We start from the raw sequence: 27509 nt of genomic DNA, 5'->3' as shown, positions 1-27509 counted from the left end.
CATCCCAGCCCATTTATTATTATTTATTTAGAGACAGGATCTGGCCAAGTTGCTTAGGACCTTGCTAAGGCTTGCTGAGGCTGGCTTTGAACTCACAATCCTACTGCCTCACCTCCAGAGCTGCTAGGATTAACAGGTGTGTCACCATGCCCAGCTGAGCCAATCCACTTACCCTCTCCCTACTCCCCTTCCCAGAATTCAAATGAAGTACAGGCCCTGAGTCATTGCTCCTAGAAGTGGGACTGGACAGTGAGGAGCCATCCGCATCCTCTCCCCTGCCTTCCTAGGGGGCAGACGCAAGTGGGGCAGAATGACTGGACAGGGCTGAGGAGCCGCAGGGACCCTGATTACAACACAGTGCGAGTGTCTGGGAGGCGTCATGACTTCGTTCAGTTGTGATGTTCTTCCCATGGAGAAGATGCAGGGAGAGTTATTAACCCCGTTTTCATGATGAGGAAACAGAAAGCCAGAGACATGAGGTGAGCCCCACAAAGTCACACAGGTGATTAGTCACAGAGAGAAATGAAGGTTCCAGATCTCTCCTGACCAGGTCTCTAGTTCTTCCCCACCATACTATCTCCCAAACCCAGCCATACATCAGACTCACTTCCAGTGTTTACAAAGTCAATGCAGATTATATGAGAAGCTCAGGATTCCTGGGAGCCTTTGTATAGCCAGTGGACCTGTGTCTGGGAGCCCTGGCCCCAGACACAGGGTCAGCCATTCTGGCTGAGGCTTGTCCTAACAGATCTCCATGACCCAGGCTGAGAATTAGAAGTGGGGGATGTCCAGGCTTGGGCCAGCCTCAGTGATATCTAACTGCAGAGCAAGAGTATTCAGGTGCTCCGCATGGAGGGTGCCCATGCTTGGGGCAGGTCCCCTACCTCACCCCCTCTGAGTGGAGGTGCCCTGGTTTCACCTGCTCTCAGCCCCAGAGGCTGCAGGGCTCTCGGGACACTGCCTGCTCCTTTGCCTCAGCAGCCACTGACGTGAGCAGACCCTGGCCTGCCGCCAGCCCCCCTGGCCTGTGAACTAGGGCAGATGCAAAGAGCCTGCCAGACCGGGCGAGCAGGCAGCCCGGAACAGAGCCAAGGAAAGGCCCTGCCAGGGTCCAGAGGGGAGGAAGCAGAGAGGGTAGGTCAATAGCGGCTTTCTCTCCCCAAACTCAAGTCTGTCTGCACAGCCCAAATTTCTGAGTCAGGAAATGGTCTGTGTTCACCGACATGATTTCTGGCTGAGCTCCAGCTACCAAACACAGTTCCCTACTACTACCCACCATGCACTGGCGGCCCAAGTCAAGAATTCTACCCACAGAGCCAGAATCTGGACTGGGCTACACACATCCGGGATACCTGGGACAAAGGAAAGAAGCAGGCCCAGTGGCCCCCACCCCACCTGGTCCCCCTTCCTTCTAGGGCCTGTATTAGAGTGGTCTGTGCTGACAGGGTGTTTTCAGATATGCCTTAAATCCAGATATCCTTAAATCTTCTCCTGACAGAGAAGCCCACTGCAATCGTGGTCAGAAACACAGGGGACAGGGGCAGGAGCCTGCCTGGTGACATCCATTCATCTTTCATTCTCAGCCTGTCCCCCTCCCGACCCCATTCCAATGAGACAGCCTGGTCTCTGTGGTTCCCTCCTCTTGGGGATGTTGCTTCTGAAAGCAGAAGTTGCCTGAACACAGCCCCTCCTCCCCTTCCTGTTTCTTAATCCAGAGGTCACAGCGGCAGCAGGTGCCCTGGGGAAGAGCATCTTCAAGGCTGGAAAGCGGAAGGAGCTCAGGCGTAGAGGTCAAGAGGATGCACCAGGGAGGTGCCGATCTGAGCCCTGGAAACCTGACAAAGTCCCCATGCCCAGGTGTGGCCTGCCGCCTTAGAGGGCTGTGTAAGCAACAAGAGTTGGGATGGGAAGGGGAGGGCTTCCTCAGTGGTCTGCTCCACAGAAGATTCCTGAAACCCTCGCTGGACTTCAGGTAGGGGGAGGTGACCCTAAAGAGGACGAAGGAGTCCTACTGATGGCTGAGCTGGAGTTTCCTTCTAATCTGGTGAGATGGGAACTAAATTCCTACCTAAAAATATTCCCATGTGACTTTTGCACACCTGAATTTGTGGAATCAATTTCCCACCGGCTCTGAGGGCTTCACACAGACTGAGCAGAAATTCCAGCTCCATGGCACCCTGGCTCTGTAGCCTCAGCCTTAAATGGCCTAAGCTCTGAGCCTCAATCTTCTCTCTATAACATCAGACTAATAAGAGAAAGTGCTGGAAGGAGCTCACAGGGCACCTAGTCCAACTTCCTCATTTCACACGGATAGAAACTGAGGCCCAGAGAGGGAAGGAACTGACCCAAAGTCACACAGTAATCACAGTCAGGGCCAGAACAAGAACCCCAGTCTACTTTGATTGGGGACCTTCCTTGCACATTTCCACTTCCATCCTTCCCACCTCTTCTTTCCTGTAGTTCATCCTTCTCAGTAGAGGCCTCCGGGGCATTGCTCAGTCCCTAAGGAATTCCCCTACCTCCTTTGCAAAGCCCCTAAGCCTTCAGGGGTCAGCTAGGGTCCCATTTCACCTGGACACCCTGAGGGGTCCAACCAGGTTTTCCTCACAGCCCACATATCACCCAGGCTGCTGCTGGGGTGCAGGAAGGCAGCATGCTGGGGAGGGCCTTGGAAGGCTGGTCTCTCTCCTGCCCCCTGCCTCTCTGGCTCCATTCTCACCAGCAAATCCAGCAGGCAGATGAAATACAAGGTGAAGATTCCTTGTCCCAAGGGCTTGGTCCTGCTCCTCTGCAACTCTGCACTTTTCTGAAGACAGTGCTTTGCCCTGGATCCCAAACTGTGACTTGAAAAACTGGGTAAGGACTCCCAGTACCGAAGCTAGAGGAGGGTGGTGGCTTCTGGATCTCTGGTTTTTCTCTGTATGGATGCACCCCTACACTAAGCTCTTGGGAAAGTGGAGCAGCCAGGAACTAGGGGTGTAGCTCAGTGGCAGAGCACTTGCCTAGCATGTGTGAGGCACTGGGTTCAATCCTCAGCACTGCATAAAAATAAAAGTATTGTGTCCATCTGTAACTTTAAAAAAAATTTTTTTTAAGAAAGTAGAGAAGCCAGTTATCTGAGTTCCATCTCCTATAAGGAATAAAAAGCAAATATTAAACGTCCACAAGAAGCCATCAGACAAGCCACATCCAGATGACCTTCTTTCAAGGCTTTCTTTCTCCACAGCTCTTCCACCTTGGTGGGCTGTTAAAAGAACCAGTTGGTTATTTGAGCTGTCCAGTGTCTGAACTACATTCACTGGCTCCTCCATCCCTTGTCTAGGGTCAGCCAGGACCTGCAGGGCAATTCTGCATGTCACTTCCTTGTTCCCCACCCCAGCATGATGCCAATGGCACATGATGGCACCCGGTGGGGCACTGAATGAGTAAATTCACTTTCCCTGACAAATTCATCAAGCAGCTGTGACAAGAATGCCCATTTCAGTCAAAGCAGGTGACCCCACAGCTTTCTAGGAAATGGCCACACCACGGCTGCTCCAACCTTGCAGCTAAGATGGCTCAACGCCCGAGAAACACAAACATGCCCACGTAAGGAAATCAGCTCATCACAACGGGAGGGATTTGTTTTATTTTTTTTTTTTAGCTTTTTCTTTTCTTTCTTTTTTTTTTTGTCTCACATTTGATTTTAAATTTCAATGGGAATTTTGCACTCAATACATCTATGTTTGCACTGATGTAAGAGTAACGTAACCGTACCTACCAAAATTAATATTTATAAAGATGGCCATGAGGTGCTATGGCAGAGAACCCAAGGAATCAGCACTGACCTAAGTTATTATCTAGGAAATATTTCCAGGCTCATCATCTCCCATTAGCAATGACAAGCTCATTTCTCCTCTTGCAGAGAATGGTGGTTCCCAACATTTTTTGGAGCAGGGAGCCCTATGAGAATTTGATCTGGGGCCTCTCTTCCCAGAAAATGCAGAAAAGTGCACCAATAGCAGTTGGTGCCAAGGCACTGAGAAGGGAAGGCGAGTAGCCGGGAGTGGGGAGGACATGTCATGCCAACACAACCTGACACCTTAAAAACCCTGCCTCAGCCTCTCTCCCTCAGGTTCCAGACCCCCGGAACCACCATGACAGGGTGAAAATGCTGTCCGGGAGGTCAGGATTGTTACTCATGGACAGGAGGAAGGCAGCCATCAGGAGTAGGCAGATGAGGGATGTCAGAACAATGGGTTGCTCTGTGTCTGCCCCATTCCCACTAGTGAAGACCATGAGTCCATCTTCCCTGCCACTCACTGGCCAGGACACTTAACAGGGGTCTTGCATCCCTGCCTCCCTAAAGTCTTCAAGTTGAGATCACCCATGGGTCTAGAATGGCCAGACCAGAGGGCCAGGGTCTACCACGCCCATGCCCCCTTTCTCTTTCTACCCTCTGTTTGCTACTATCTTTCCCTTTTCCTGACGTCCTCTCCACTCTCACCTTCTCCCCTCACGTTCTGCCATATTCTAGCACAGGACATCACTGCATTCTAAATATGACATTCTGGGCTTCTGGACCCTCAAGTTGGAAGCTGTAGAGCCTGCAGCCAGCAAAACAGGTGGAATAACCTGGAAGGTGCTTGCCACCAAGAGTCTAGCTTCAGACCCCAGCAACCTGGCAACTCACAGAACTCCAACACTGTTGACAACTCGCGACTTTTGATGTCGAGAGTCCACAAAATGCGGGGAGGTATCTGGGCAGTGACTGTCTCCAGCCAGGCCTACCCTTACCTTGTAGGATGGGGTCTCTGTGCCTGGGCTCTCGACCTGCACAACAATGTAGGCGTGTAAGAAATTGGAAGCAATCATATCTGGGACGAATGGTGTATTTTCTTCTTGGAAGATGATGGCCACAATGTCGTTCCCAATGTGTCTCTTTCTCTGGAGCTAAACAAAAAGTATTCCATCATTACAAGCCAGTAAGGAACATCCTGAAAACAGAAAAATCTGTATAAGAAATTCCCCCTAAGTTTTCCCTTGGTATGTAAACCCTACAGCTCTGAGACCTAGCTCTCCAGGGAGCTTCTTTCAATCCTTAGAAGCCACCGGGAAGAAAAGAACGGGGAAGATGCCCAAGTTGTTAGGCAGCAGCCAGTAAGCACGTTTCTGAGCTTGACGGTGTGCCAAGCCCTAACTCAAGACCCAGGGAAAATATTTAAAAGGTGAGGTGGGAGCCCGGTGCAGTAGAACATGCCTACAATCCAGTTATTCAGGAGGCCGAGGCAGTAGGATCACAAATTTGAGGCCATCTTTGGAGACCTACCCCTACCCCACAAAAAAGGGAGGGGGTCAGAAGGTGGAGGCTGGTGATGTAGCTCAGAGGTAGAGCAACCTGGGTTCAGTACCACACACAAAAGAAGAAAAATGGTGAGGCTGGGTCTGGCCCCAGGAGAGCTGTAATTGATCTGGGCAGAACCACCTGAGAACTCTAACAAAGCTGCCAGTCAGCAAGTGCTAAGTTGGCTGCTGCACATGAAGTGCCTCACAGCTCTGGGGAGAGAGAGGCGGGATAATCTAAGGGCCTGGTAGCATCCCCAGAAGGCTTCCTGGAAGAGGAGATGGTGTGGGGAGTCTGGATAGAAATGTGGATGGGAGGTGGGGCCGGATGAGTGGGTGGTGCATTCTACCAGAAGAGAGCTGGCCATGCTTAAAGGGGCTCTGGTCACCTGGCTGTAAGAGGGGAGTAGAGGACAGAAACCCAAACCTGTCTTGGTTTCCTAAATGGTGCCAGGTGCTTTTAAAGGTCACTAAGCACCTACTGCATGTGATTTTGGTCACTAAGCACCTACTGTGGGTCAAGAACTGTGTTGGGCTATTCACATGCATGATTTCAAATGCTAAAGTCCTCCTGTACACCTACACATTTGTTCCTTTATTAGGCACCTACTATATGCAAGCCCTATGCTCATCCCTTTTATATGGAGTTTCTCATTTACTGAGCATCTGCCATATCCCGGGCACTGTGCTGGGCACTTTTATGCAAATTATCTCATTCCACACATACCCTCCCATTTCTTAGGGAGAGAAAACTAATATTTATTCAGTCCCTGCCAAGAGTCAAGCTCCATGCCAAGGTACACTTCCCAATTAACATATGTCAGACTGAAGTGGCCTGCGAGAAAAAGTCCCAGGCTGGGGCAGCAGGTGAGGGGAACCAGGAGGGAGCAGAGACTGAAGGTGACACCGAGAGAAAGCCCACTGTGGATACAAAAGGAATCCTGCTCCCATTTGCTTCTGGAACATTCAGTCGTTATTTGAGAGCCAAATCATAATTTCATTTGCCAATTTCCTTTTTCTCCTAAGAAGCCAGCACTATGTTTACAATTTTACCTCTCTGCTCCCTCTCAGTTCCCTGCTCAGAAACAAATAGGTCTCAGAGTTTGGGCAAAGACCCATCTGCCCTTCTTGTTTTCCCAGAGACGGAAAAGGGACCCAAAAGGGCTGGGGCGTTGCGACCTCCAAGATTAGCTGCTTTTCAGAGGGAAGGCTCTCCCCAGGGATGTGTCAAAACAGCAAACATGAATGAGCACCGGCTGAATTCCTGCCCACAGTCAGGTGGGCAGAGCGAGGAGGGACGTGGGGAGGTCCTCATGCAGTAAGAGCTCCAGGGCAGCAGGGAGGCAAAAAGACTAGTGGCCTGGGCAAGAAACTGCTGTTATACAGAGAGCAGCCACATGCCAAGCAGCCAATGCAGCAGCCTTATATTCAGTAACTATTACGTGACCCCGTAACAGCTCTCTGACATAGAGCTGCTGTCCCCAGTCTACAGAGAAGAAAAGTGAGGCAAAAGGTAACCAGTTGCCCAGAGTCATACACCTCTAAGTGGCTCAGCTGGTTTCAAGACTCCACCTGCAGATGGGGTCATGCACTCTTTATCTCCACCCTAGATGATCAGGGTCACAGGCTCTGCTCCCAGCTCAGCCCCTCCCTGACTGCGAAACCTGGAGGTGTTTTTTGTTTGTTTGTTTGTTTTTTCTGTTAGTACTGGGAACAGAACCCTGGACCTCTTCATAAGTCCCCACTCTAGAACTGGGCTACACCCTCAGCCCTCAAGAAAGTCTCTTAAGGGCCTGCCCTTGGACTGCAGTTTCCCCAGCTGTCAAAGAGGGAATCACCAGGAGCATTGGCCTGCCTCCTGCACTGGATTGCTGAGGTGCCACCCTGGTGAGACAACCCAAGAGAACAGGCTGTGACTCGGGATGCTGAACAGATTGTCCTCTTAGTTACACAAATGAAAGCCCCCTGACCATCCCCCGGGCAGGTCAGCCCAGGAGTTGGGCCTTCGAGGGGCATACCCAAGCGCCCAGAGTCCTCCAAAACCAGGCTACCTGTTGGGCATCACCCTCGGTGAATGGCAGCTTTGTGGAGACGTGAAACATGATCTCCCGGTCCCGGAAGGTTGTGTACACTGACTCCACCCCTGTCTGTCCGTGGGTCACATCCAGGCCTCCTCGGAAACTGTCAGTAAAACAGGGCAGGAGCAGGAGAGAAAGAGTGAGGGGAAGCAGGCAACGTGGTGCAAACTCCCCTAAGGTTATGAGGCAGCTGGAGGGCAGATGGAAGAGTTGAGGGAGGAGGTGAGGGCAAAGGAGAGAACAAGGTGGGGAGAGCAGGGAAGGGTGTTCTTCTGAGCAGACTAGCCTGGAGTTCTAACCAGACATCTGTTGTCTAAATAAAAAGGCAGAACCTCCAACCCAAACCTTGTTGTGTCCCCCAAGCACCACTGGTCATGTGGGGAAGGGAGGCCTGTTGTCCAAGATCCCAGACAAATGTCCATCCCAGCTGCCAGTGGCCCCCAAGGCTGGGCACGGCCTTTTGCTCTCTGCAAGGCTATATCCAAATCATCTTCCCAGAGCCAGGGCAACCAGCCACCCTGCTGGATGATGGTGAGCCCCACAATGGCATCCGGAGTCAGCCAGGAGAGATGACAGATGCTTGGCTTGTACCTAGCTAGTCCCTGATATGGAGGCCCAGCTGCAGCAGTACCCAGCTTAGGATATCCAGGAAGGTCCCTTCTCAGGTTGCATATTCTTAGGCAGGAAAAAAAAAAAGCATGGAGGAACTAGGTGGGCTTCCAAGATCTGTCCCTTCTGCCTCTAAAGAATAATAGCTGCTAGCCCTGGACCACATTCTTCAGCAAGGGGAAGAAAATGCAGATACAAGTTCCTTAAAGAAAATGAAATAAGATGGTCCCTGGACATCAATATCCCAGTACTTACTACCATGCAGAAAATGTGCTCAGCCCAGTGTGGCAGAAAGGATGCTGGATGGGCTGGTGGACATTTCAGGTTCTAAATCTGCTTCTGGCCCTAAGTCAGTTTATGACCTTGGGCATATCACTTAATCTTTCCAGGTCTCAGTTTCCTTTTTCTATAACATGAAGGGATAGTATTACCTATCTCTAGATCTTTCTGGGATTAGTATAATGTATTTCATCCATTCTATGACCCATGACTTTAGCATTGTAACATCACCAAAATCAGGATACCTCTTATGGTGATGCTATCTCAAAGTCCACAAAAGTCGGCAAAATCAGAACAGTAACAATAATGATGACTGGTGTGTGGCACTAGCCTAACTGTTCCAAATGCATTCACTATTTTAATCCCCCAACATCCTTGTGGGGTCAGTATTTTATTTCCCTTCTTACAGATGAGGTAACTGAAGCTTGCCAAGGTAAAGTCACTTGCCCAAAGTCTTAGAGCTAGTAGGCGACAGAACTGGGATTTTAATGCAGGTGTGATTGACCCTAGACAGCAGTGGTGACTTCGAAGAAGAAAAAATATGAAGAAAAGGGAGAAAGGGAAAAGAGGAAGAAAGCAATTGTTGAACACCTACTGCATGTCAGGCAATTGGGCTAGGTGTTTTTACATATGATGTTTATAAGCGCCTCCTATTTTCACTCCTGATGCAGGAGAGGGGTGTGAATTCTAGGACCCTCAGCCATACACCAAGTTCGTGGTTGGCCAGGTCTGAAATATTCCCAAATGTTGCTTTTGCCAAGGAAAACCAAGAGCCAGAACCTTCCAAGCAATAGCACCAATATTTAATCTTTCTGTCCACTTAAAGACCCATATACTGATGCATAGACTCCTCCTGGGATGGGGAGATTATATTTACATGGATTCTTAATTACCCACTCTTTATGTATTATCTGAAAGGGGTCATTTCCTTCCAAATTGCACAGGGAACTCTTGCCTGGCGGGTGAGAGGTAGGAAAGGTGGATTCACTTCATTCACAGTCTGAGTCAAATGCAATTAGGAAGGAAAATCTCAGAGGAAGCATTCCCAGCACACATCCTAAAGCCAAATGGCAATGCCTTTCAGATAACCTGCCATGTTAATTATCCCTTGGACCACTGATTCTTTAGGAATGCAGATAAGTGAGGGTTCATCAGATGCTGAAAACAGTCTCATCTTCCTTGGGTGTGGTTTTAACTCTCACATGTGCTCCTTGAGGACTGAGCTGTCTGCCCCTGGCTCTTCTGCTAGGGCCTCACCAATGGGACTACAGCAATCCCTTGGCTAAAACTCACCCTTTAAAGTCCTGCAGCGTGATTGTGTCCCCTAGCAGATCCAAGAACTCCTTGAAAGCAGGACTCTCTTCGTTGTTCCCAAATAGTTCCTCCTCCAGGGTCTTAAAGAGAAACAGGAACAGGAGTTTAAAAAACACCATCTTGGTGCCAAAAGAAGGGCTGCCACATACCCGGTCCTTTTATTTCTTCTTCCCTCTCTCCCAATACATTTCACCACAGCCATCCTCCACTGAAGGATGGGCTAATGGAGAATCCATCCACTCCACAGAGCTGGAACCTCGCAGCTAGTTCATGAGACCTTTCTATTTGAGCAAAAGTTAGTACAAAAGGCAAAACTGACGCAAAGAGTTCTTAGATTGATACCAAAAACATGATCCATTCATAAAAATTTGGTAATTGGACTCCCAACAAAGAGCTAGTATCAAAAACATAGAAAAAAAAACAATCATAACACTACAGTACTCAAAACCACAATGAGATACCACTTCACACCCACTAGGATGGCTATGATTAAAAAGGAAAGACAACAAGTGTTGGTAAGGATGTAGAGAAATCAGAACCCACATAAATAGACAATGGGAAGAGAAAATGGTGCAACTACTTTGGAAAACCGTCTGGCAGTTCCTCAAAAGGCTAAACATAGAGGTACTATATGACCACAATTCCACTCCTAGGTGAGTAACCAAGAGAAATGAAAACATATGGCCACACAAAAATTTGTGTGTCAATGTTAATAGTAGTGGTATGTAAAATGTCCCCCAAATGGAAATAACCCAAATGTCTATCAATAAATGGATTTAAAAATGTGATTATTTTCATACCATGGAATATCCATAAAAAAGAAACTCTTAATTGCCAAGATCATTGTAATTTCATGTGTAGCTAATAAAAAAAAAGATTATCTAAGACCATAAAAAAAGAATAAAAGATGTTTTTCTTTAAAAAAAAAAAATAAGAAATTCTTGCAAAAGGTACAGACTCTTACAAAAGGTACTTTCTATTCACAGGGATAGAAAGTAGATTAGTGGCTGCCAGGAGCTAAAGGTAACAAGGTGGGAGAGTCACTTTGGAGAGTGATGAAAATATCCCGGAATTAGAGTGCCATACCACTGTGTGATTACACTATAAATCACTTGATGAAAATACAACTCACACGCTTCTGTGAATTACACGGCATGAGAATTACACCTTAATAAAGCTATTATAAAGAAAATTTAAAACTCAACAGTATGAGAAAATGGTCAAAAGAACAGACATTTCACCTAAGAGGATGCACAGATGGCAAACAAGCACATGAAAAGATGTTCAACATAGTTAGCCTTTAGAGAAATGCAAATTAAAACTATAATGAGATATCACAACACACCTATCAGAATGGCTCAAATTAATAAAAAATAGTGAAAACACCAAATCTGGCAAAGATATAGAGAAACTGGATCACTCATACATTTTTTTTTGGTGGGAACAGCCACTCAAGAAGAGCTTGGCAGTTTCCTACAAACTAAACATATAATTACCATATACAACCAGCAATTGTGCTCCTAGGCATTTATTCCAGAGAAATGAAAACTTGCATTCAAATAAAACCAAAAGCTGTATACAAATGTTCATAGTAGCTTTATTCATCATAGCCAACACCTGGCAACAACCCAGATGTCCTTCAATGAATGAATGGTTAAACAAACACTAATACAGCCAGACATGGAAAACTACTCAGCAATAAGAAAGGACAAACTAGTGACACACTCAAGAACTTGGACAAATGCTACTGAGCAGAGAAAAGCAACCCCAAAAGGCTATGTACTGTATGACTCCATTTGTGTAATTTTTTGGAATACAATTTTTGAAGCTGGAGAACAGATCAATGCTCTGCAGATGGCTAGGGGTTAGGGACTGGAGTGAGGGAGGAGAAGAGAGGTGAGAGGGAGGTGAGCATGGTGATAAAGGAAAACAGGAGGGAGCCCTGTGGTGACAAAATTCTTGTTTCTTGACTATGGAACCTACAGGTGGATAAAATGACACAGAACAAAACAGATCAAATACTCACCCGCACGCGCATGCACACACACAAATGAGGACCTGTAAGCTGGGGATATCTGAATACTATCTGTGGATATCTGATAATATCTGAGAATTGTGTCAATGTCACCATGGTTGTGATCTTGTGCTGTAGTTGTGTAAGACATGACCGTGGGGAAAACTGGGTAAAAGATACATGAGCTCTTTCTTCCAACTACATGTGAATCCACAAATTTCTAAAATTAAGAAGTGTAACAATTGCTGGGTACAGTGGTGCATGCCTGTAATCCCAGTGGCTCGGGAGGCTGAGACGGGAGGACCTAGAGTTCAAAGCTAGTCTCAGCAATGGTGAGGCACTAAGCAACTCAGTGAGACCCTGTCTCTAATAAAATACAAAACTGAGCTGGGGATGTGGTTCAGTGGTTGAGTGCCACTGAGTTCAATCCCCGGTACCCTCCCCCAAAAAAAGAAGTTTAACAATTAAAGAATACATTATTAAAAAGGCAAAGCTGAAAATAGTAGCAAGCTTTGCAAATGGTGTTAGGCTTTAATAACTGACTAACCCTATCTGATGAGCAACTTGTTACTACTGTTTTCTGCCTACAGCAGCAGGACCTGCAAACAGCTGAAGGCTCTGCAAACAGCCATGGACTCCAATGAATGGCTTCATATAAAAAAAAAAAAAATTCAGTGTGTCCAATCACTTCAAGGACAGTCTCCCATAGGCAATTCTTTAATATCTCCTTAATGTCCCCTATTTTGGGGGGCAGTGCTTGAGATTGAACCCAGGTCCTTAATCATGCTAAACACGTGCTGTACCACTGAGCTACACTCCCAGCCCCACTTAGGCCTGCTTTGTAACTAATAAAAAGCAAACCTCAGATTCCAAGTCTTCAACAGGCAACAGAATCTAGTAGATTTCAATAACTCTACTTGTTTGTTAATAGTATTTCCTCTTAGAATTACTTTGATTTCATGGCAAGTGATACTTGAGGAGGGTGATCTAGAATTTCCTTTTAAAAAAATAAATGCACTAAGGGCTGGGAGTACAGCTCAGTGGTAAAGCATTTGCCTAGCTTGACAATGTCCGGAGTTCAATCCTTGGCACCACCAAAAACAAATAAAAACACTTTAGTTTTTTAAAAAAACCTTTTTTTAAGAAAACAATTTAGTGGTTAATAGTAGGAGTGTGTTAAAAATTTTAACAGTGGCCACTGGTGAAATAAGTGCCATAATAAAGATCCTAAATGTGGTCTGTGAAAATCAGAAGTTTTGGAAACACAGCTTTCTAGCAGGTGTCAGCAAACTATGGCCTATGGACCAAGCCTGGCCCACTTCTTTTTTTTAATCAATAAAATTTTATTGGAACATGGCCAGGCCAACTCCTTTACATATTGTCTTTGGCTGATTTTGCACAATAAAAGCAGTAGGGTGGTAGTAACAGAGACTCCAAGGCCCATAAAGTTTAAAAAATCTATTATCTGAATCTTTAATGAAAAGTTTTTTGTTCACCAGTCTTTAGCATGGCATGAAGACATTGCAATTCCAGCCAAGCATCCTATTTGTCCTGGGTCATGGGGTCTGAGTGTGAGAGCTGCTGCTTCAGGGAAATCTACAACTCCTACCAAGAAAACAACTCATTATAGGTTCTGGGGCATGCACCTCTTGTCCAGGATTCACACCTTGTCTGGTATTATTAGCTTTGTCATTATTTTTATACTGGCCTTGAGCTTGACCATGTACTCAAGGAGGGGGTCTTAGTCATCGCCATGTCTCCCACAGTGCTTAGCACAGTACATGACACACAGCAGAGTTGGGTGAAGCTTATTTTTATCCAAAGACCAGCACAGGGTTTTATGCAACAAATGTTCATATTAAATGTCCCCCAGCTGTAGGTTTGCAAAACAACAAACTGCCTAGATTTAAAAAAAAAAAAAAAGAATTTTATCTTCCTGGCTTTTTCCCTCGCAGCAGCAGCAGCAGCAGGTACACAAATAATACAGAGGCTCCTTCTCAGAGGTGGATGGTTAATGTTCAGTAATTATAACTTTGCTGGAACATTGGGTTATAATCACCTTAAGATCTGTTTTGGTAAATTTCACAAGCAAAGAACTTTAATTAGGGGGGTTACATTAGCCAAGTTGTAAGAAATAAAAATGTAATATGTGAAAATAATGAGAGTGGCTACCTGAATAATCTCCCTTAAATTATAAGATTCATCAGTGTTGGTCTTTCAGATCCTAACTCTTCACATAATTATAGTGTTTTGAAGCAAACACATGTCTCTTGTGTCTAATATCTTTAGATGAGGAAATCAGCCATCATCTGGCCAAGAAAGATTGATATGCAAAAAAAAAACAGATAAAATCAGAGGACACTATAGAGCTGCCATTAGCAGCATCAAAATTTTCATTTGTTCATTAATTCATAGAACAACTGAGTGTATTTATATAGTCACCATCTAGTCTCTTGGATGATACAAAGATAAGATGGGTGCAGAAGCTTCTTCTCATAGAACCTAGGTGAGGAGACCAGCATGTCCATCTGACTGTCTTGCCAGGATGTTAGTAAATGTTCATGGTAAAAAACAGGAAATATGGGAAGTTCGTGGTCAAATAAGCATGGGAAGTAATGGGCTCAAGAAAATTTAAAAAAGAATTTTTTACCTTGGGGGTTCTGAGAGCCTTTAAAATGTTCCTACATCCAGATACTCCTTGCTCCAAGACATTTGCTCACAGAATACTTAACCAGTGTCTCATGGAATCACCCTCTGAGAAACATTATTTAACTCCAAAGCTATAAGTGAGTGCTACAAAAGACAGAGGAGGGTAGCAGTGGTGTGCCGGCTTTCCAAAGGAAGTAATTAAAATTCTGGGGCTTGCTAATTTCCATGGTGTAAATACTTCCATGGCTGATTTCAAGCTACCAACATGATGTCATTGAACACAGAGTTGGGAAGAGATGCCCATAATTGATTCCAGCACAAAGCTGAAGTTTATCGAGAAAAAGCTAATTCCCAGCTGGGAGAATAGTGAGCAAGAAGAGATAAGATTATGCTAATCTGTTCACTCTACCTAGTTTGGTTTTTCTGGTGACTGACAGCCCATAGATAAACACAAACTGAGATCAACACAAAGTCAGCCAGGAAGAATCAGACTTCACTGTGTGAAAACCTACACCATGACTTAAAAGACTTGCAGGCCTTTTTGTAAGAAGTAGCATTACTTGAAGATTCTGATACCCTTAGTCCAATTCACACTTTAAATATGATAGTTGTATTCAGAATGCTTTAAGAACTTAGTTCAGGGATCCTGCATTTAGATTAGGAGATGAACAGAGAAACCCATAGGAGATAATGACCAGTATGGATTCATGGTGCTTACCTGTCTGGCTTTTTGATAAATGACTCCAAATTTGAATGTGTTGTTGACATCATGTTCATCATAAGACACAATCATTTGGGAGGCCTGGAAAAGGTAGGAAGGAAAAAATCAACTTTATTCATGTGGAAGTAAGTGAAGATGCAAATGGAAGGGGAAGCACTCATTTTGGTAGACAATGTGCCCCCTGCTAAAAAAAAGCAGATGATCAGGATGCAACTCCAAAGGTCTCAGCTAGCTCCCAACACCTGAGTTTCCCCAGTAGTAATCAATCCTCTGTATCATCCATTCCATTCTATCCAGGTGTGCCAGCCATGGCTTGGGCAATTAAGTAGCCAGTGGGACTCAGGATAAAATACCCCAATATTTTATCTATGGTGTTAAAAGTGAAGCCAGAACCCCCAAAACTCTTCAGGAAGGATGGCTCTAGCTCTAATTCCACCTCTTCTCAGCAGCATAATTTTGAGCAAGTCCCTGCTTCTGTCCAAGCTTCAATCCTTTTCTTCATAAAATGAGCAGTATAGAGGAACACGCTCTAATAAAAAACAAACAGAAGAGAAAAAGGAAATCCTGACCATAAGTTCTATTAGATTTTCTATTTTTCCTCCTAGAGTTGATGTCTGGGTCAGAAATACTCAACTCTAGTTCTGAATCTCCTGCTTTTATCCATGTAGCTTTGAGAGTGTCACTTCACTTCTCTGGACTTCAGTTTCTCTTCCGATAAAGGGAGATGTGTAGTTATGAAGATTCAAAGAGACCAGGCACATAAAGTGCTGAGCACAGAGCAGCTACAACATCATCACCATCAACAACATCATCATCATCATCATCAGAATTGCCATCATCTGTGCAACACTCCTGAAAGAGTTGGACCAGCTTGTCAGGAAAGAGAAGTATATTTGGGCGCTACTGGGATATCTTCTGCAAAAAGAAAGGGTTCATCCATTCATCTTTGTGCTAATGGAAGAACAAAGCAGGCATAACTTGTTGGCTGGAATATATAGCCAGTGTTAGGTGGCCACTCACTGTGTATCTCTGTGAGGTTCTCAGCTGCCCGAGGAAATAGACACTTCTAAGCTCCCCCAGTGAGAGCCCTGTTGGCCTGACCCTTGTGGGAGCCCACCATTCCTGCCTGGGATGAGTCAAAGGAGAACAGCTGCCCTCTCAGAGAGAGGCACTAGGCCATGGAGACCTTCCAATAAACGTTCTAAACTGCAAATTTTAAACACAAACATCTCAGCCAGACTAACATCCCAGTTGAACTTCAGCAATCCTTCCAATACAAAAAAAAAAAAGAAAATACAGCTGCTTTTCAATCATTACTAGGGCTGGAGGCTTTCCAAGTTATAAAGAGAACTGTGTAAATGTACATCACTGGGCTCTCACAGCGGATATGATCTGACAACAAAAATTACCCAACCAGTAGTTCAGTTAGGCCTTTATGATGGGGTTTTAATGTGTGGTTAAACCTCACTAATTCAGCTTTAATCATAAAGGGAGGTCAGTCTGAATGACAGAAAATGTTCAGTGGAGCACAGCATATTACTGGTAAGTTTCTACAGACTGTAAAAAGAAGCATCCAGAAGAAGGGCTTGGTGAGACAGAGGACTCTGCCACTAGCTCAGCCACTGCAGATGAATAAATAAATAGATGCTTCTAAGAGTGTCCAGTTGTGAACATTTAGAAGGCATTTATTCCAGGAGGTTGACAAGTTAAAAAATGCCTTAAATTCTCTGGTCCTACCAGGATGGGGTCCTCTCTTCTCCACACACACACTCCCCACTGTCCCCAGACATTTCATTTCATGGCTCCTGGTTTTCAGAGTTGGGACTCAGGGACTGGACAGAGCCAGCCCCAGCAAGCCTCAGCTGTCACCACGTTGGCCACAGCGGAAGCTCAGATCACAGCTCCACTTCCACTCTCTCCCTCAAGGCCCTACTGGCTCATGAAGAAGGCAGTTGGTGCCCGGGGTCTTTTCCTGTGGCCAATTTTAAGCAATTCTCTGTTCGTGGCTGATTTAAGTCCTGTCATGCCATAATCGTTCTTGAGTGAGTTTGTTGTTCGTTTTGTTATTATTGCTCCTCTCTCGACTCACACCACCATATCAAAACTGGGGTCAAGATCAGGCCAATCCTAAGAAACTGATAACAGAGAACCAGCTGGCTTATTAACTAAGGCCAAGAGGGGCTTGTAAGACCTCAGAGCTCACAGAGTAACGTGGGCGATGGGGAGTCTGGCCTTTTATTTCTTAGTGAGATTCTGCCCTTTGTATCCCCCACCCCTCCATGATGGCAATTGGGATCTGTACCAGCCCCCCCAAGTCTCACCCCGGCACTGACCTCAGGAAGGTACAACTGGAGTGCCGTGGAAAACCTATTAAACTGCTACCTCTGCCACCTTCTTAGCTGGAGACCTATTCAGCTGGGCTGGAGACCCAGGCATGCCTAAGGATGTGTTCCCAGGGGAACCAGTGTGTGAAGGAGTAAGCAGGGAGAGAGGGAGTCGTGGAGGTTTATCATGGAGACCCCACCATGATGCAGAGAACTCCTCAGGGTCATAGGTGTGCAAATCCATGCCGAGCCACACAGCCCTGGATAACAGGCAAGGGGGAGAATAGAGTTCCTCACCTTGGGGTACAGGACAGGGTTGAATTTCAGTCCCACTGCATCGTCACAGAAAGCCTGAGCAGGGAAAGAAACACAGTGGTCAGAAACCAAGCCCACAAAGCACACCCAGCTCCTGCACCCACTGAGAGAAGGCAGCGTGGCAAGAAAGGACCACAAGGTTGGGAACATGTGTGCCCTGACCTTTCCAGGGCTTCCGGACAAATTGATGAGAGAAACCAGGTAAAGCCTGAGACTCATCCCCACTCTGACCTAAAGATAAGACAAAAAAAACCACCTGCCCCCCAACTCCCACCAAAGGTATTCAGCCTCATTCTGCCATATCCCTGCTCCCAGACTGAGGGCCCAATACAACCCCACCCTCTCACCCCTCTTTGCTGACTCAGTTCCCAAATTCCCTATATTCCAAAGTGACATGGCACCTCTGCCAGCTGGCTCCTTACACAAGGTGGTCCTGGGTCTGAATCACCTTTCAGCAGGCCCAGGCCTCTCCTCTGTGTGAAGGCTCCCCGACCTCCCCTCCACACCCCTCTTCTGAAGTCCCGTAGCTCTTGCCATAGCCAGCCCTGTCTTCCCCTATATTTTGTCTCCTGAACTGGCTGTGAACTGTCTAGAGCAGAGACGAAGGATTACACTCTCCCCTGAGCAGCCTCAGCATTGATGGAAGCAGCTACCAACAGGCCCCCAGTCCCATCCATGCAATCAAGGACCTAGAGAAAAGAGGCCTCCTCCTCCCCAAGGGCAGACCCTCCATTCCCCAGAGGCCAGCTCTGGATGGAAAGAAGTCACCTTCTCTCAAGGGTTGGTTTTTACCTTTGCAATCTGAGGAACACTGGGCAATTTGCTCAGTCCAGCCAAGGGGATCCGCTCATGCACTGTCTTCAGTTTGGACCTGCACATGAGGACAGGGTGAGGCAAGGGCACCCACAAGGAATCGAGTCAACAAGGTAGGTGGCTGAGGTCACACCAGACAGGGCACTTGTTTTAGGTCTCCCTGGGGGCAGGTGTGCCTCTTTCCCCCCAACCCATGTGTGGGACAGCACGCACAAATGGTGGGAAAATGGAACCTACTGAGGTACCCCAGGGGAAGTGGACACTTCAAAGAACATGCCTGATAAAGCTGTCTGCCACGAAAATATGGGAAATAACTATATTTCCACCCTCTAGGTCACCATTATTAATTTTTGTTTGTTTCTTTCTTTGTGAGTTTTTTTGTGTTCTCCCAAAGAACTGGACCCGGCTTCTGTGTATATTTGGATTTTGACATGCAAATGAACCTGTAGTTAAAGATAATCTAATTTTTGAAAATCTGGATTTACTCAAAATATAAATGGAATGGAATCTGCTTTATAAGGGATTCACCATAAGACTCTAAATTTAGCCTGTTCCCCTGATTCATTTAGCACATTATGAAAGTGTTGGGATTTTTCTGAATGCTGTTCTGCATCTGCTGAGATAATCATATGGCTTTGTATCTGTTAACCTGGTAGATTACATTTCTGTGAAGCCATCTTTTCATCCCATGGGTAAAACTCCAGTTGCTTATGATGTATTATTTTTAATATCCTACTGAATTTCATTGGTTAATAGTTTATTTAGTTGTTCACATCGATGTTCAAAAGCACTGCCTTTTATTTCTTATATTCTCCTTGCCAGGTTTTAATATCAAGGTGTTATTTCCAGCCACATAAAGTTGTGAGATAGCTTCTTGCCCTCTGAAATATCTTGAATAATATAGGGATTTTACATTCCTTAAAGCCTTGCTAAATTTCATCTGTGCCATGGCTGAGCCTACTGTTTTTATAATCAGATACTTCATAGTTCTTTAGTGGTGAGTATTTAGATTTTCTACTCCTTCTTGAATCAACTTGGGTAACTTAAGTTTTTCTATAAAAGTATCCAACAAACACATTGATACACTTGTATCAGATACTGTTAGTAACTGCTCCATTGCTGTAATATTACTTGTTTGTGTCTTTTCTCTGTTTTCTTTGATCAGTCTTAGCAGGAGGTTTACCTATTTCATTAGACTTTTCAAAGAGACAGCTCCTGGCTTTCATGATCATCTCTGTTCTTTTTCATTTCTTTCTACTTCACCAGTTTGTTCTTTCCTTTCTTCTATTTCCTTCAGGGTTTTTCCTACTATTCTTGTTCTAACTTCCTGGCCTGCACGCTTACCCATGTAATCTTCCTTCTTGTTTATTATAAGTGCATTTAGAACTATACATCTCTCTCTAAGTACCACTTTAACTACATCCCACACATTTTGATAGGTAGTATTTTTACTGTCATTTAGTTCTAAATATTTTGTCAGTTCTTTTGTGATTTTCTCTTTAACCAAGGAGGCATTTTTAAAAGGGTTTTTTATATATTTTTTTCCTTTTCTTTCTTATTTATTTGTTTTTAATGATGGGGATTGAACACAGAGTCTTACACATGCTAGGTAAGTGCTCTACCACTGAGCCACATCCCCAGCTAAAAGGATTAAAAAAAAAACTTTCCAAATAAGGAAGATTTATCCTCCACTATCTTAATTGTTGGTTAATAAATTCTCCTTATTTTCAGGGAACATAATCTCTATGATATTCATTATTTAAAATTTGCTGACTTAGTACATGAAATATTTTATTTCTTTTTCTTTTTACCAGACTGAAAAGGATGTTATTTTTTTTCTTTTGTTGAGAAAAGGAATAGACATTACCAGATCAAGTTTGTTCATTGAATTGTTTAAATCTTCTTTATCTTCATAATTTTTTTATCTACTTGATCCACTGTCTTCTGAGAGATGTTATCAAAATTTCCCACTATGAGGATTTGTCTACCCCTCCCTATATTTCTGTAAGTTTTTACTTTTTAAATTCAAGCCTCTGTTATCAAGGACACACCCATGACTGTTGGGCCTGGGAGACCTGTCCTCTCCATCCTCATGTGGATGGAGGCCTCAGAGGGGACCCTGCAGAGGCGATCTTTCCTTGCCCAGGTTCTGAACAAATTCAGAAACAAAATTATACCAAAGAGTAAGGCAGTGAAGAATCAAACAGCTCTTTGTTACTGATAAAGATCAAGTGAGGACACAGCTTAGTATAAAGGAAGATGAAATGAGGCTTTCTAAAATCCAGAATTAGCCAAACATCTCCATCCAGTCACAGGTAGTGCTGGACAGGGGTTAAGACCCCCCCCCCGGGGGACTGCTCAGGAGAGAACTCCAAGAGGAAAGGGTAGAAAAAATGTTCTTGCTCCTAAATGAACCTGTCAGAGGGCAGAGAGAACCAGGGGTGTTATACAAAAGTGGTCCCTCCACAAAGTAGGAAACACAAGGAGTCGGGAAAAAGTATTCCCAGGTTACAAAGGAGTACTTCCTTTATCCTTAATGCTTTTTACCTGAAATTCTATTTTGTCTGATTTTTTTTAAAAAATATTTTTTTAGGTGTTGGTGGACGTTTATTTTATTCATTTATTTATATGTGGTGCTGAGAATCGAACCCAGGGCCTCATACATGCTAGGCAAGCATTGTACCACTGAGCCCACAACTCCAGCCCCTATTTTGTATGATTAAAATATTGTTATGCCAGCTTTCTTGGTTAGTATTTTCCCAGTGTGTCTTTTTCCATTTCTTTCTTTTAAATCTTTCCATGTCACTCTTCCTTAAGTATGTCTCTTATAATCATAATATACTTCCATTTTTAAATTCAATTTAATAGTCTGATATCTTAGTATGTTAATCTAATCTATTTTCACTTACTGTAACTACTAATATATTAGAAATTATTTCTACTCTATGTCATTTTATATCTTCTATTCCCTGTGGGGTTTTTTCCTTTCCTGTCTTCAATTGAATAAAGTTATAATTATTTTTTTGTTATTCTCTTTTTATATGTCTGCTAGTTTTGGAGATACAGATTGTATTTCTATGTATTCCAACATATATACTTATATTTTTTCCAACAAACCCTAAAATTGTTATGTTTTTCCTATAGAGGAAAGCAAATTAAAAAAAATAAAGTATGCTTTAAACACTGAATTATTCCTCTCCCATTGTCCTTGTTACTTTTGTTTATAAATTTTGTTCAAGTCTCCTTTTAAAGATGCCAAAAAATCACTTCTTTTTCCAGTCAGTAATTAAATTTATCAACATGGTTTACCTATATCTTGTGACTTTTTAACTGCATCTTTTCTTCTGAGTTCTCTTTCTTCTAGCTGAAGTACATCCTTTAGTAATTCTTTCAGGGAGACTCTGTGAGTGGTACACTCCCATTTGTTTATATTTGGAAACAATTTTATCTTGTCTTTGCTGTTTTCTGGGCATAGAACATTGGGTTAAGAGTGTTTCTTCTTTAATTTCTTTCCTTTTTTCTCACTTGCTTGCTTTCTACACTTTAAAGATACTGTCCCCATCGTCTTTTGACAACTATTATAGCTTAGGAAAAATCTATTTTCGGCCTAGTTGTTCCTACCTCAAAGACGGTCTGGCTTTATCCTCAGGTAGTCTTAAAATTTCTTTAATCTTTGATTTCCGATGTTTCACATCAACATGTCTAAAAGTATTGTTTTGTTTTAAAATTGCTCTCAACCCGTAGGTTATGTACTTCCTTCAATTCTGAAATGTTCTCAGATATTCCCTCTGGGTATTTGTTCACAAACCTCTGGAGTATTTCCTTCTGGAACTCCTTTGAAACAAATTCTGAGGCCTCTCAGTCTATTTTCCACATTGTATCTTCTTTTTTGTATACTTTATTTCTTTATCTGTGCTGTGTTCTGGATGAATTCCTTGGGACTCTCTTCTGATTCACAAATTCACTCTTTGAGCAAACTAGATTTTATCCTATATGTTAAGCTTATTTCAACAACTATTTTTTTTATTCCTCAAAATTCTAATCATTTTCTTTACATGCCCACGTGTTCTTAATTCATTTCCTTGTTTTACAATCTATCCATTTTATAGATGCTATTCATTCTTTGTCTTTTTAAGATGTTAAATATATTTATTTTAAGTCATTTTGAAAGACTACCATTATTTGCATTTCATCAGCAGTAAATCCATCTCCTATTTGTTGACATTTCGACTGTCTTTCTTAATGTCAGTTTTCCCCAGGTGCCTGGAATTTTCCACCCACTTTTCTCTATTCTCAGTTCAGTCCCCATCCTGGCTGTTAGTCTGTACCACTCTGGGGGCACTATTCACGTTATACAATCTGGTGGCCTGGATCATCACCTAGCTCACATCACCTGGCTCACTGCAGCTGCCTCCTGATTAACCTTCCTTCTCTTGGCCGTGACATTCCTCCAAGTCATTGCCCTTACTCTAGCCAGAATGACCTTTCTACAGATCTTTTTGTAACATTCTCCCTTCTGTAGCTCTCCTCTTGCTCCTACGATAAAAATCTAAGCTCCTAAAGATGATCTGTACATGAACTAGCTTTCCCACATCTCTCCAACAGTCTTTCAACCCCACACACACATAGACACACTTTCCACAATCAAACCATCCTGAACTTCTTTCAGTTCTCTGTCAGCATCTATCTTTTGCACCACCCCCACTAACCTACAACGATTCAGGTCCATAAGAAGAAGATGAGTAAAGCTAAGGGTATAGCTTAGTGGTAGAGCCCTTACCTACCATGCACAAGGCCCTGAGTTCAATACTTGGCATTTTGGGAAGGAAGGAAGGAAGGAAGGAAGGAAGGGAGGAAGGAAGGGAGGGAGGGAGGGAGGGAGGGAGGGAGGGAGGGAGGGAGGGAGGGAGGGAGGGAGGGAGGAGAGCAAGAAAAAAAGAATATATAAAATGTACTGAATGCTTTCTATGGTCAAATACACAAGTTAAGAGCTTATTCCTCATAGGATTCCCTACCGCTAAACAAAGTCTGGCACATAGTAAGCCTTGGTTAAACAAACACTGAATAAATCATGTAGTTCTTCATATTAACCATCCTTGCATTGCTATAATAATTATTTCTTGACTATAGTAAACTTTTATTAATATACTGCTTGAATTTGAGTTTTTCAGACTAAACATTCTTCTATATTAATAAGGAATACTGGGCCATGTTTTTTCTTTTTTAACTTACATTTCATTTGCCTGTCTTATTTTCCACGAGGATCCTCTAAACATTATCAAATGAATTGGGAAGCTTTCCATATTTTTCTATTCTTTTGAACAGTTTAAATAACACAAATCTGTTCCTTTAAAGTTTAAAATACTTACCCACAAAACCATTCAGACCTAGGAGCATTTGGAGGGATAATTCTTTTGAGAATGTTTCTAATTTATTGGTGCATTTGGGTTTTTTTACCTCATCTTGAGTTACATTTGGTGATGTATACTTCCTTGAAAGGCATCTGTTTCAACTAACATTTCCAATTTCATGGCGTAAATTGCACACAGCATCCATTAATAATTATTTAGCCTTCACTTCTGTGCTTATGTGTCTTTTTATGCCTAATTTTGTGTGTTTTTATTTTTCTCTTTTTATCTACATTTAACTAGCTAGTTGCCTCTCTTGTTTTGTTTCCCCTAAAAGAAGCCCAGATTTATCAAGTCTTGTACTCTTTTTATTTCTAACTTTATTTCTGCTTTAATCTTTTTTGTTTCTCTCACTTTCCTTAGATAATCATATCAATGATGAAAAGAACAGTAGCCACCATTATTACATTATTGAGTAGCTACAATATGATGAGCTCTGACTCACCAGGGCACATAAACACTCAAGAATTTTAACATAGATACTATCGCTGCCATTTCACAGATGAGGAAACTGAGGCAGAGAGAGGTTACTAATAATAACAACACATGTAAACATCACTCTTTCTTATTTAATAGGAGACTGTTTAAGGCAATAAACTTTCTTCTAAGTGTAGCTATGAAGACAGCCCAAATTCTTTATGTGGAATATTGTAAATGTCATTTCTCTATAAATATTCTTTAAATGTATCCTTGACTTTTTCTTTGTCCTATAAGTTACTTAGGAAAGTATTGAGACTGTTTACTTCTAAGTGGCAAAAAAAAGTGGATTTTCCAAAACATTTTTTTGTTATTAATTTCTAGTTTTATTGTCAATGTATAAGCGAATAGATCCAGAAGAGAATTTGCTTTTTTGAAATGTATTTAGATTTATTTTGTGGTTCCAAAGTTCCTAAATCTACCTGCAAAAACCACCTACAAGATTTTTAAAAGCAGAAATTTCAAATCACAATCCAGTTTTTAAAAAGAACAAAGCTTATGAACAGACAGTTCACAGGAAATAAACACAAGTGATCCTTAAGTGTATGAAAAGATGTAAACGATGGGTAGATCCCACTTGGCTACTCTCATGCACACACAGAGGTTGTCAGAAGGCTATTCTCAGATTTTAGGCTAGAGTGCTGGTTGTGATAAATTTGGGACATCAGTTAAATAATCCAGAACTCTATGGGGAATGAGGAAGAAGTGGGGACAGTAGTTACTGCCAGCAAGGGAATTTCATCTCTGGATAAGTACTTCTTTGTGTCTGGTAAAGCTGCTAAGCCATCGAGCCAATTTTTCATGCCTGGTTTTCAATTTGGCCTGGCAATCACTCCAAGTACATGATGTGATTGTCCAACTTCCTAGCTGATACATGGCTTCTCTCTGTCACCCTGCCCACTGGCTTTCTTTTGGGGAGAGCCACATTTGAGCTTATTCTTGAGCTCTCCCTGGTATTGATTTCAAATACTGCTGGCCCAAAGTAACAAAAGTGGTTCAATGCAGAAAGACCCCTCACCATTCAGGGCTCCCTCTCACTCCTAAAGAGAATAGTTTTCTTCCAGAATCTTCGGTTGCATATAGTCCCACACTATATTGCTTTCTTAGGAAGGGGATCTAGGGTTCAACTCCATATCACCTACATTTGGGTCCTAACTATCCTATAAATGACAATTTTAAAATATCAAAGCGGGCGTTGTGTCTGGCACCTTCTCCAACTTTCAGTCCTGATACAATGTTTCAGATAGGATGTAGCATTAGGAAAGAGGGGCTGAGATCCCACTGTCATCTGACTCAGAAGTCCCAAACCATCTTGGTCTAATTTTTATTAAGAAAGAAAATACTTTTCTTCAGAGGGGTTCTTCTAGCTAGAAATTCTATTTACAGCTAGGGACCCAGGTATTACCCACTCTGAGGTTTTTCTGTCGTTATTTAATTGACTTTCCATGTTCTGCAAATACGATGTCCACCCAGGTGTCCACTTTTGTAAATGTAACTGCTTCCTTTCTACATCAGAAGCAAATCAAGGTTGGATGGGGGCTAATCATTTATTCAAACCATACGGTCTCCTACCTCTCCCAAAGCAGAGTTAAATGTCCTTCTTCTTTCCCATGTTTATCTCAAAATTTAGACAGAATTTAAAAAAAAAAACTGTTATTGATCCCTTCCAAATACCTTTAAGAACTTACAATTAGATTCAATAAACACGATTTGAGAGCTTGACATGTTCATAGAAGTCTACTAAGCTCCAGCCCCTTGGCCTTCCTGGCTTCTGTACCCTCCAGCCAGGGACAGATAAATAAGGCACACACTCCTCTGGGCTCTCATAACATTCTGTGCATCTGACTAAAATAATACTCGTGACACATCTTAAAATTCTATTTTTCTCACTTGCTAGACCATAAATCTTTAGGGAACAGGGACCAAATCTCAGTTATCTTTGTACCCCCTCCCAGAACTTCTCCTACCTCCTGGTATAAGAAAGGTTTTACAAAACACGTTACTTGAACCAAACAGAAGCCAGTTCCAGTTCCTGCCCTTTCGGGAAGTCACAATCCAGGGAGAGGTGCCCTGGCTTCACCTATAAATCAGTGTTCCTGTTGTAAAGATCACTCCAGCTCCATGAACCCAGAACACACAACAGAGGCTTTGGGATCCACCTTCCCTGACTCAGTGGTCACCAGAGGCAGCATTTTGGACAACCCTTTCCCAGGACATAAAGCTGCGTCTCAGCTTGATAAAACACACCAAGCGATCCCTACTCTTGGCTTCCATTCCTTCTCAGGGCTAGGTCCCTTATAAGAAAGAGAGGCATGTTGGGGTCTGGTCTTGGTGACCTTGAGAATCAGTCAGCTGGGGCCACCTGGTCCTACTGCCTGGCAACTTCAAATACAGCCCCAAGATGCCAGCAGTTCTTTTCTTCCAGCACACCCAGATCAGACCTGGTCAGACTGGTATTTCTGCCCCACCAACCAACCACACACACACACACACACACACACACACACACACACATACACACGGCAGACCCACCCAGAAGAGGTGTGGCAACCAATACAACAGGCCCACCCACCTGAGAATGATCCTGAGGTACTCAATCCCTTCCACTTCCTCACACTTGATGGACAGAATCAAGTTCCCGAGGCTGCTGCCGGTACAGTAGAAGTTCAGATGATCCTAGAAACAGAAGTCGGGTGTGAGTGGAGGGGAGGCAAGCCTCCAGACATGTCACCCCAAACCACCTTCTTCACCAGAAAGGAGAAGCCCCACAGAAATGAGGAAGCGAAGGATGTCACTGCTACGGGACATGCCAAGCACCGTGCTATGGGTTTCATACCCACTATCTTCTTTAAATCCTGACCACAGCTTTAGGCAAGAGATCATCCCCATTCCACAGACACAGACACCAACATTCAAACTCAGATCTGTCTCAACTTGCTGAAGCTCTTCACCCCCAGATGTTCCCTGGGGAGCAGCCCTCACCACCCTAGACTCTCTGTGGGAGAAAGCTAGGAGGCACTCAACACCTCCACCCAAGGGGAAGTGAGAGGTCCTCTGAATCCGGGAGCCCGGGCTACAAACATCGCTTCCTGGAGCCCACGCCAGGTCCACCAGGTCAGGGTGAGGTGTGGAATCTACATTTTAACCTCCTGGGGTTTGGAGGCCTGGGTACAGCTTCCTCCAAGT

General features: G+C 43.7%; 1 protein-coding gene across 11 annotated transcripts in view; it reads right to left on the bottom strand.

Annotated features, from left to right (window-relative positions):
• Rap1gap2 (RAP1 GTPase activating protein 2) overlaps positions 1–27509 on the bottom strand; it is a 228331-nt gene that overhangs the window by 25217 nt on the left and 175605 nt on the right. For all 11 annotated transcript variants that reach the window (XR_013436263.1, XM_078042659.1, XM_078042649.1 and 8 more), the window contains 7 exons: positions 26896–26999; positions 18418–18496; positions 17608–17661; positions 14984–15067; positions 9582–9682; positions 7374–7503; positions 4777–4932 (listed from right to left, as the gene is read on the bottom strand). Coding sequence is in view for 10 of the 11 variants with exons in the window: in XM_078042659.1 (XP_077898785.1) it covers positions 4777–4932; positions 7374–7503; positions 9582–9682; positions 14984–15067; positions 17608–17661; positions 18418–18496; positions 26896–26999 (708 nt within the window). In the remaining variant the exon portion in view is untranslated. The remainder of the gene's footprint in view (positions 1–4776; positions 4933–7373; positions 7504–9581; positions 9683–14983; positions 15068–17607; positions 17662–18417; positions 18497–26895; positions 27000–27509) is intronic.

This window comes from Ictidomys tridecemlineatus, chromosome 3, assembly GCF_052094955.1.
Source record: "Ictidomys tridecemlineatus isolate mIctTri1 chromosome 3, mIctTri1.hap1, whole genome shotgun sequence".
In the NCBI taxonomy this organism is placed as follows: domain Eukaryota; kingdom Metazoa; phylum Chordata; class Mammalia; order Rodentia; family Sciuridae; genus Ictidomys; species Ictidomys tridecemlineatus.
This window is presented reverse-complemented; position numbering and strand designations above follow the sequence as displayed.